The sequence below is a fragment of the Charadrius vociferus genome, unplaced genomic scaffold (assembly GCF_000708025.1).
Source record: "Charadrius vociferus isolate BGI_N301 unplaced genomic scaffold, ASM70802v2 scaffold704, whole genome shotgun sequence".
Taxonomy (NCBI): domain Eukaryota; kingdom Metazoa; phylum Chordata; class Aves; order Charadriiformes; family Charadriidae; genus Charadrius; species Charadrius vociferus.
Window position 1 is genome coordinate 843745 of NW_009648036.1, and position 11228 is coordinate 854972.

The window sequence follows — 11228 nt, forward strand, 5'->3', positions numbered from 1 at the left end:
TGGCCCCGAGCCTCCCCGGGGCCCGCAGAGCCTCCCAACGCTCCTTGAAGCGGCCCGTCCCTCTGGCGAAGGTGGGTGCAGAGCTGCTTGGGCAGGGCGGTGGTTGGAGGATGCTCCCCAGTGTCCTGTTCCTCTCCACTCCTGTGTCCTGATCCTTTCCTCCAGTAGTAAAAGAGCACCGCTTGGTTAGTAGTCTTCTGCCGTATTGTTTTCATTGCTGCAAACATCGGACGGCACGGTGCTTCTTACTACTGTGTTGTCTTTACTCGATTCTTCCTCAGCAGCACGCATGGTGTCATAGTTTGTTCTTCCCGGTGCTCTCTCTGTTGCTTCTCCAACTTTGGCTCATCGGTTGCACTGTTTTCTTACTCTTTCCTGTTGTCTGTTTTCGCTTAATTAAAGCTTGTAGCAGATAAAGTGTATAAATTTCATTTTTAGATACTGTTTTGAAAGTGATATTAAAAAGCCAAGAATTGAACTAGCCAGACTTTGGTCATTGCTGCCTTCTTTAGCTGCACTGTACATGATCGTCCTCTCAATTTCAACTCTGTTTTTCTCTGGCTGCTGCCACATGCGTGGATCAGCAAGTGCCTCTTCTGTGTGGGTTTTCTTATAAACATTTCAGTGATGCTTTTACTTTACAAATCTTTGCAAGACCTGAGTGGATACTTTGCTAGTAATATGTTAGTCATCAACTTCATATCTCTGGAACATCCTAAACTGTGTGAAAAGGGAAAACAGAATATTGTTATCTTCCTTTGTATTTTACAAAAGTATTTTCCCAGTATTTTCCATTGTTTTCTGTATTACATATGTAGAAACTACATATGTATGTTGAACTGTTTTTAATAAAATCGACACTTTTGTAGAAGGAAGAAATTAAAACAGGCATACTTCTTTTCAGTAATTAATGTATGATAACTCACCAGTTGGATGTGTAAGCAAGGTTTTATCGTATCTCAGCTAAGACTTATGCCAGCAAATTGTCTCACTTAAAGCAGTATATTTATTGAATGTCTTGTTTAAGTTTCAATTTAAATTGAACTGCCCAGCTTTTCATGGAGTTTTGTGTCATCAGTAGATAAATAGTTGTTTGTGGTGACTAATTAGAAATTGTATAATTAGTGTTGCAGAGAAAGAAATCATGGCAACTGTTGCTGTTAGAAAGAAAGAAGTCACTAGAGATCTAGATCATTGTGATATCCCATACTATGTTTCTGAATTCGTGGAAAGAGAAGTTGGAAATGACTATGATTCTCTGAGGAAGCTAGACGACCTTATTGATAAGCTATCGGAAAATAAAAAGCAGTTAGAAGAACAGGTAAGCTTTTTTTTTTCCCTTCTGAATATGCTGTATCACTGATTAATACATTGCTTTAACATAGTTAAATATATTTAATTTCTCAAATGGCACCACTCTACATAGTGCAGTGTTTTTATGTCAGACTTAATACTTCTCTGTGAATGTAGGTACTTACAGTTTCATCAGAAGTCCCTAAAAGAATTCAGAATGCCTTAAAGAATGCAGAAGATTCTAAAAAGTCTCTGAGTCAGCTTCTAGAGGAAGAAGCTCTTCTATCTGATTCAATCAATAGCCACTTGCTGAAAGCTCAGCCATGGATGGAGGATCTCGATGTACTGATTAGTCAAGTAGAAGAGATTGAACGACACCTGGCCTATCTCAAATGGATTTCACGAATAGAAGAGTTAAGGTAAAATTTGAGTACTGCGTGTGTGTTCTGACACGTGTAACCCAATCTGTCCCATCATTAACATTTTTTAGATTTGAGAAAGTTTTATCTTCATTTTCCAATATCTAAATGATTCTTTTCTGTTATTTTTAATGAATTTTTTGCCTTGACTTTTCTTGTATTTTATAGTGATAGCATTCAGCAATATCTGATGACCAACAATGTGCCGGAGGCAGCCAGTACTCTAGCATTCATGGCAGAACTGGATATTAAACTTCAGGAGTCATCTTGTTCTCATCTTCTTGCCTTTGTGAGGTCCACTGTTAAATTCTGGCATAAAATTCTTAAGGACAAATTGTCGAGGTAAGAGTTGTGCTGTCACTCCCTCATCTTTGCATGGTACTGTAAGTTTGTGTTAAAGTGCTTATTTTGTGTTACAGTGACTTTGAAGAGGTACTAACCCAGCTCCGCTGGCCATTTGTGGGGCCACCACAGTCTCAGGCATTTGGCCTTGCGGTACCAGCTAGTGCTCCTGATGTATACAACAATTTGGAGATGTTGTTTTGTCAGCTTCTGAAATTGCAAACCTCGTATCCTTTTGAATAGTTGTGGTATATTTTAGTAAGAACAATAAATGTCGGAGATGCACATTCTCAAGGAGAATTATTTAAAATTTTGTTCTTCCTAAAGACAGAAGAGAATTTGAATTTATGCTACTTTGTATAAATGTTGGAATTTTGTTGTTGTTGTTTAGAAAATGCCAGGTGCCAAAGTTGTCCTTTTTGGCAGTAGCAACATTGTGACTCCAAGTCATCAGCTCTACTGATCTCATGGTCGCTGATAGTTCAGGTTTCATGAGGGTCAGGCCTTATATGGTGAAGGAAGATTACCCATGTTAATAAAAAAACCATGGTGATGTATATTTTATTTTACACAGTTAAAACTTATCCTTTCATTTGAAATCTGCCTTAATCACTTTGATATGTCTCATCCCAGAAGGAAAAGAGGGAAAGATAAAGATACATGTCTTGGAAGGAGACTTTGCAAAAAGGGGAGTCTACAGAAGGATATTCATTGTGCAGTGATAGTAGTCTGCCTTTGAGGTTAATCAGAAGGCGCTGCTGCTCATCCTGTTCTTTTTTTTTTTTTTTTTGTGAATTAAATCACAGCTAAAGCTCAACCAAGCAATTTTTCCTGGAGTGGTTGTGCCTGCCTTATTTTTATTTATTTTTTTTAATCATGGAACAGGAAGATACACAGCTCTGAGTTGGTAACATTTTTGTTCTGGCAGACTGGGTCACTGAAATCGGTTAAGTGAAAATGGGAAATCATGTATTGCGTTTATTAATCTCATGAGTCTTTTATTCTCCTTTAACAAATATGAATAAGTGTGTCTCTTGGACAGCCCCTTTGTTTGGTTCTGATAATGGTGGTTTTCTGTGTTCTTTTTTTAATGATAAGAGTTTCCTCAATCAAACTGACTTAAGTGACTTGTATTGAATTGAATAAATAGTGACTTGTCATTGAATAAATAATCCTTAGCAGCCTGAGTTGTATTATATAAATTGAAATATTTTGAGTATCCTTCATATTTGAGGAATTTGTATTGATTGCATAATACTGCCTTCCATCCAATGAGATAGAACTAAAAAACGCTCATTTTTATAAACCTATTCTATTGAAACGATGATGTTGGGAGAATTCAACACTTAAGTTTGTCCTTGACTGTCAAACTTAGAGATGAACTGTTAACTAAACCTAAACAATTGCCAGAAAAGTACTCTTTACCCCCATCGCCACCCATTATCCTTCCAATACAGATCATGCTGAATCCTCTTCAGAAAAGATTCAAGTATCATTTCACTGGAAATAAACAAACCAATGTTTTAAACAAGGTATGGGAGAAAGCAGTTTGGGGTTTTTTTAATATTTTTTTTTTTTAAGCCACAGATAGATTGCTGCATATAAATTGTATAGCTTTAACACTTTACTTTCTGAAATTAAGGTTCTTCAAAACTGTGCAGTTCTTTTGCTTACCTAAATGTGGACAGACAGCAAGATAGCACTTAGAGACCTTTCAGAGGCACAAGCGTTTTCTCTGGGCCAGATGATTTTACTCCCTTGTCCACATCCTTTAGAAAGTGTTACTACAATCTTAGACTGACTCCCATCATTTCAGAAGCTTTGATTAATTTCCTCTGTCTCCTTGCAAACGGTTTTGCACTGTTCCTTACTGGTTGAGCTCAAAGGCTGTACAAAGCTGTGACTTTGATTTTTGGCATTGTGTTTTGCTACCGTCACGTAACTGAAAGTGTTGGATTCTGCTGTTATTATATAAAATGTTTTTAATCTAAAAGTATTGTTATAGAATTTTTTTTCTTTTCTTTTTTAAATAAGCCTGAGTGGTATTTAACACAAGTACTTATGTGGATTGGAAATCATGCAAAGTTCCTTGATGAGAAAATCCAGCCAATATTGGACAAGGCAGGATCTTCAGTGAATGCTGGGGTAAGCTTTTTCATGGTTTTATATATATATATGAATATGTAAGTCAGTTCCTGACAGGTACTTGTACAAGCCCACTTCCACTGATTTCACTAAGTACGTGGTGAGATGTAACTCAGTCTAGTAGCAGTTTGTTATGTACACGTTTGCACATGTTAATACTTCCTATCTCTGATATTTTATTCACTTTTTTCTTTCAAAAGCTTGAATTCTCTCGTGCTCTAGTAATGTTGATTTTGGAGAAGCTGGCTGCTGATATTCCATGCCTGTTGTATGATGATACACTCTTTTGTCACCTTGTGGATGAAGTACTTCTATTTGAGAGAGAGTTATATAGCGTTCATGGTTACCTCAGCAGCTTTCCCAGTTGCATGCATATTCTGTCAGAAGAATCCTGCTTCCAAAGGTGGCTAACAGTGGAAAAAAAATGTAAGACTTCCGTTGGATTTTGTTGGCCTCTATATTGCACAATTAGAAAGTATGTGTATACTTAACACAAATAGCCTTCTCAAATACAATAATTCACTTGGACAGGGTGACGACATAAGACGTTTTTATACTCTCCGATTTTTTTTGACTAAAAATTGGTTAGACTCTAACAGTGCTTCTGTCGTATGTAGGAGTCTTGCTGCTAAGCTGTATGGAATTCAGTAGGCTTATTTTTAGACAAGTGTTCTGCTTAGGTGTGTGCAGACAAGGATGGACTTTAAATTGAAGTAGGGGAAGGGTATTAAGTTTTGAGCAATAAAGAGGAAGTGTCATAGAGTCATAGAATGGTTTAGGTTGGAAGGGACCTTAAAAATTGTCTAGTTCCAGCCCCCCTGCCATGGGCAGGGGCACCTTTCCCTAGACCAGGTTGCTCCAAGCCCCATCCAAACTGGCCTTGAACACTTCCGGGGATGGGGCATCCACAGGTTCTCTGGGCAACCTGTGCCAGTGTCTCACCACCCCCAGAGTAAAGAATTTCTTCCTGATATCCGATCTAAATCTACCTTCTTTCAGTTTAAAACCATTACCCCATATATTGGAAAGGGGCAAGGCAACTATTAAAAAAGGAAACAAAACCCCCAATCAACTCTGACGTATTTGTTAACAACATTGCAATTGCAGATACATTGAAGCTGGTTTTGTATGAAATCAGTCATCAGTAGTTTTTTATAACCTGAAAATGTAAAATTTAACTTACTAGAGATAAGGCTTTTATGTTTATGTATTTTAGAGGGGGTTTTGTTAGATTTTTTTTTTTATTAAAAACTTAAACAATTTATAAGTTTTGTGCATCTCAGTTGCTCTTCAGAAAATGGACTCTATGCTTTCATCAGAGGCTGCATGGATATCGCAATACAAAGATATCACTGATGTAGATGAAATGAAAGTCCCAGATTGCGCTGAAACTTTTATGACTCTGTTGTTAGTTATAACAGGTAATTATTAATCTATGGGCATTGCTCTTGTTTGTAATGAATAGTAGAAAAACTTCAGCTAACAGATTTGTTTAGTAAATATCTATTGTAAGCAGTAGTAACCAAATGTTGCAAAGTTGTGATGTATCCAGTTAAATAAAAGCTTTCCTCTTCATTTTGTATTTTGAACACTAATTCAAACATAAATAATCTTGAGCTTGTGACATATTTACAAAACAATAATTAAAAATAGATTTGATATTTAGTATATTAAAACTCGTTCATACTTTAGAGAATATAATTTGTTACAATGCAGTAATAAAAAAATCTTACTATTCCTTTTGACTCTGTAACAATTTAAAAGATATTAAGTAACATCTGCTTTCTTGGAACAGAATGTAAAAGCAAGTAAGTTTTCAGGAGACTTAATTGCACATTCAATGGCTTTGTCTTACTCTGTATGAGTTCGCTTTAGGGACTGTGCTGGATCGTGTAGTATAATCACTTGTTGCTTAAAGTATTAGAACACAAAATGCTAGTGGAATCAGGAGGGGGAAGAATGTAGTTTCTTTACGTGTTTAGCTTTTGCATTAAGTAGTTTCCCTGAAATTGTTAAAATACGTCAGCTGTTTTAAATACTATATGATGTTCTTACAGGTGTAAGGTTGTGTAGGAAGATGACTAATGCTTCTCTTTGAAAAGCTTTTATTCCGTGTTGAAAAACCTAAAAACATATTATCAATGTCTTTCCAGACAGGTATAAGAATCTTCCAACAGCTTCCAGAAAACTACAGTTCCTGGGCCTACAGAAGGAGTTAGTTGATGATTTTAGGATACGATTAACTCAAGTAATGAAGGAAGAGACTAGAGCTTCCTTAGGATTCCGGTACTGCGCAATCCTTAATGCTGTTAACTATGTAGCAACAGTGTTGGCAGACTGGGCTGACAATGTAGTAAGTAATTATTTTACTTTTTAAAAATTTAATTAAAAATGGACTTTGGATGTTGATTTCATAACAAACATTTCATTTTCAGAACTGTTATCTAAGTGTATTCAGAAGAATTAATTACTGAAAAAAATAGAAGGAGATGCAAATTCAAATTTAATGAAAGATGTATAAATAAGGACAGATTATTGTTTGAGATCTAAGCTATACTAATTATAGACTTTCTAACGAAATGCAAAGAGAGCCTAGGGGTTGGAATAATCTGAACAGACAAAAAAGTCTCCTTTACATGCTTTGTATTGTAAAAAATTAGTGAGTTGGTTTGGGAGATCTCTGAAGCAGCGTTAACAGCATTGATGTTGAACTGTGTGCAGTAGCTTGTGCTTGATGCTTGAACTACCCCCATGGCAGGTTAACTTAAATGGATTCAGCTCGGGTATCTGCATTGCAACATGGTTTAGGTGTTGCTCAGAAAGGCCACTCGCTGATAACTGGGAATTGGGAATAATTTTGCTATATAATAGTCTGGTGTAGCATGGCTATTCTGTAGCATTTCAGTTTTTCTATGGTTATTGATACAAAAGGTCAAAAAACCTGTTACATGTTAAGCGTGTAGAAATAGGTATTGTGTGTGAGATGGGCAGCCTCCAAATTCTTTTTGTCATCATAGGAAACTGTGGCTCTAGCAGAGGGTAATCTTGACTTGATAGGGCAGCAGTCTTCGTGTTGTATAGCAGCATCTACCTACACGTCTTGATCTACTTGAAAGCAAAACCAATAAGTTGTTACCACTATGTAACATTAAACTTAATATCTGTTTTCCTGATGTTATCAGCCCAGCAAATTTATGATTTAATGAAAAACTATTTCTAAAACAAATTAGAATTAAAGATTCTGGTTTACTTTTGCAAAATTAAAAAGGTCAAAATCAGGGGTTTTTTTTAAGCATTCTGCTGTCAATCTTAAAAGATCTTTTTAGTATTTCTCTAGATCTATTCCCATTACCTATCTGCTGTTGTATCTGAAACCTGTATCAGTTCCATCACTAGGATTAGACCACCGTGTTTTGTTTTTCACTAAATCAGGAAAGATAAGAAGGTGTCTTAAAATCTTAAAAATTTAAGTTTATAGCTGTGTCAGGAGTGTGTTTTCTAGAATTGTGCCTATTAAAGTACCAACAATTAAGTTCACATGGTAAGATTATTTTTTGTAGTATTCATAACTGGTTTTGTTTGTCTAGTTCTTCTTGCAGCTACAGCAGGCTGAACTGGAGGTTTGTGCAGAGAGTGACACTGTTAGTAAACTACAGCTGGGGCAGCTGGCTTCAATGGAGACTTCTGTCTTTGATGAAATGATTAACCTCCTGGAACGCCTGAAACATGACATGCTGACTCGTCAAGTGGATCACGTCTTCAGAGAGGTCAAAGATGCTGCAAAGCTGTACAAAAAAGAGAGGTGATTCTGTTTACTCTTCTCCCATATTAGAATATTATTTCCTGTCAAAAATATTGAGGTAAATAAAGGCAGGAATAGCTAATAGGCAAAATTATTTTCCTGAATATGAATGGTACAGGGTAGTAAGTTTTAGAAAATTCTCTTAACACTTACTTCAAGACTATTCTAATGCTATGTTTTCAAAAGTAGTTCCACAATCAGTGGGGGTTTTATCTTAAAAATCCTGGGAAGAATTCTGGATCACTCTAGTTTGGACAATGATTGTTTTCTTCATAGTAGTATTAAAGAGTTAATACAAAATGGCTTGTAATGACTGTTCTGTCTTCACAGACTCATATGCCTTCTTGAATGTTTGCTCCTGAGTAAAGTTTCTAAAGTATTTCATGAAAGGAATACAACAACTCAGTGATTTTTCTAGATTAGATGGGCTTTCTTTGAATGGCACGTTCAGAGATTTATAACTAAAGCATGGTTTTAATATTAAATGAAATTTAAACATAGCATTAGACTGTGATTACTTTTAGATTTGAATTGGGAAAGGAGAACTCTCTTTGAACCATTGTAAATGGGTAAGATTTTTTTTTAAAGATAATTTTAACTTCAGTGGTTGTAATACGAATAATTTCATTATAATGATTCAGTGTGATAATTTCTTTCAGGTGGTTATCTTTACCATCTCAAGCAGAGCAAGCAGTAATGTCTTTATCGAGCACAGCTTGCCCAATGTTGTTGACCCTACGAGACCGCTTGCTACAACTAGAACAGCAGCTCTGTTACTCGCTGTTCAAAATTTTCTGGCAAATGCTTGCAGAGAAAGTGGATGTATATATATATCAGGAAGTAGGTATCAGCAAAATGTGACCTATACAATGCAGTGTAGGTGCCGGTTACTGGCTTAAACAGCAGATGCACTTCTCTGTTTATAGATAATTATGGCAAATCATTTCAATGAAGGAGGAGCAGCGCAGCTCCAGTTTGACATGAGTAGAAACCTGTTCCCTTTATTTTCACACTACTGCAAGAGGCCAGAAAACTACTTCAAGCAGTAAGTAGGCAAACTTCTGATCTACCGGTATTTCAGAGGTGAATGTCCAGATGAATACATGTTTTTTACGTATCACCAAGACTTTTTCACAGTTAGTTTTGATCCACACTAAAAATATGTGGCTTATTTATGCTTACAATGTTTACTACTAGGAAAGTTTTGATTCAGCAGCACATAGTCAGATAGCAACAGACTGTGGCATGTGTTCTGGGGGATTTTGTGCAGTCAGGATGTTTAGATAAATTAACTTATGGAAGGAATATAAGTAGCACAGACTTCCAAAACTGGGGCCAAAGAAACTACTCGAAGATACAGTTACAACACAATAGATGATGTTTATTGTTAGAAGAAAGACTACTTTAAACTATGTTTCTGCTCAGAATTGCCTTGCGTAGCAGTCTAGTTGCTTTCATTGATGAGAAGAAGCTACCTTCTTTGTGGTTAGTCTTTTTTAAATAGCCCGCAGTCTTCTAAAGAGTCCAGCACTAAACTGCTAGGCTAATTGGGGCAGAAATCTTTATATTTTTAAATCAATATGGAGCACGGCATTCAGTCTTGAACACTTGAAGACAAAGTTTATATGTTGGCATTTTTTTAATTGGAACATTGACATAGCATCTTCACATTTAAGGGTTTTTTTGAGCACATCACCTTCATAAAGGTAATTGATACATACAAATTAAGAGGGCACAGATGCGCAAAGGAACTGTAAAAAATAATGCATAATGGGTACATGGCTATCCAGCATATTTAGACTAGAAACACTGTGACAAAGACAGGGTATCTGTTTGCTCCCCAATGATATGAATTAGGGAATATGTTCAGATTCTAGCAACTGTCTGTTAAACTATGCTCTTAAAATACACTGAATAAGAAGTTTCTAATTATCTTAGGGGGAAATGTAGTTAGAGAAAGCTAGACGGATTAAGTGGTAAATTCTATTCTGTGTTTTTAATACTGGTGGAAAAACTTAAGAAGCACTGGGAGGCAAAATTACATATGTAATGGAAAAGGCTTAGACAGCAGAACAAGTATACTGTCTGCCTTGATCTAAAGCAGTACTTTTCAGTGCAATACTTCTGCTCCTTTTCAGAAGTCCATGGAGGTTTTTTTGTTAATCACTGTGTGCACAAAATTAAGTGTATCTCGTGGGTGCTTCTCGTATTAATCCATACAACTTTTTCCTCTAGCATAAAAGAAGCCTGCATTATCCTGAACCTGAATATTGGCTCTGCCTTACTTCTGAAGGATGTGCTACAGTCAGCTTCAGAAAATGAAACAACATTAAAGTCAAACCAGCCATCTGCCACAGCAGCACTAAACGAACTTGGCGTTTATAAATTAGCTCAAAAGGATGTTGAGATTCTTCTCAATTTGAGAGCAAGTTGGCCAAATACAGGAAAATAAAGACTTCTCCAGAAATGGTTAAAACTTGGTCTAGATTACTTATTTCAAACAAAAGCAAAGCAACTATGCTGTAATATACTTGGTGGGGTTTTTTTTCAATACTGTATGCCGAATGACTGGTTTAATCTAATCTTATGCCTTATTGTATACAGTTCAAAAAAAAAAAATCAAAATGCTCCTGACTTGGTTTTGACTTGCACAGATCTTATTTGCACAGCCACCTTGCCATTGCATTTAGAAGCTAAAACTGTCTTCATCTCTAATTAGTATGTCTGCTTTGTCAGTGGTGTGTGATGTAACGTCATTGTAAGGAATATTTACAGTGTAAATACACTTGTGTACAATATGGGCAACTCTTCCTTATGCGCTGGTCTGCTTTCACTTAAACACAGAGGTTTTACATCTCTAAATCCCAGGTAATGGATGTTCTGTATTAAAACATGTATATACAGAACACAGAAGGAAGGAATGAAGGAGTATGTCACTTGTGTTTTCTTTATTCATACCAATTAATTTTTTTTTCTCTTTGCTGTACCAGTCATTGTCTTTATAAAAAAAAGTTTCTCCTTCAAAACTTTATAAATATTGTGTTGTAAGTTTGAAAAGGGCATTTTACTTGGAAGTGCTACCTTTCTTTGACACAAGCCCCCCAAAAACAACTTAAGAAACAGCTCAACTCTTCACTTTATTCAATGGTAATGAGCCAACAAGTAACAACCCCTTACTGTAAGCTACAAACTGAAGGAGGAAACTCCAAAACAGTATTTTAGTTCTT

General features: G+C 36.1%; 1 protein-coding gene across 1 annotated transcript; it reads left to right on the top strand.

Annotated features, from left to right (window-relative positions):
* The first annotated feature begins 1144 nt into the window (after positions 1–1144).
* On the top strand, positions 1145–10477 carry RINT1 (RAD50 interactor 1). The gene is made up of 13 exons (XM_009883542.1): positions 1145–1321; positions 1471–1712; positions 1881–2054; positions 2132–2281; positions 3430–3586; positions 4089–4199; positions 4400–4625; positions 5483–5620; positions 6353–6552; positions 7787–8001; positions 8661–8841; positions 8928–9046; positions 10237–10477. The coding sequence occupies exons 1-13, from the start codon at positions 1145–1147 to the stop codon at positions 10451–10453; spliced, it is 2307 nt and encodes a 768-aa protein (XP_009881844.1). The 3' UTR covers positions 10454–10477.
* The last annotated feature ends 751 nt before the right edge of the window (positions 10478–11228 follow it).

Coding starts and splice junctions, on each gene's coding strand:
- RINT1 (XM_009883542.1), top strand. CDS start 1,145: ATGGCAACTGTTGCTGTTAGAAAGAAAGAAGTCACTAGAGATCTAGAT. Junction 3,587..4,088: donor AAACCAATGTTTTAAACAAG/GTATGGGAGAAA, acceptor TTTTTAAATAAG/CCTGAGTGGTATTTAACACA. Junction 6,553..7,786: donor CAGACTGGGCTGACAATGTA/GTAAGTAATTAT, acceptor TTGTTTGTCTAG/TTCTTCTTGCAGCTACAGCA.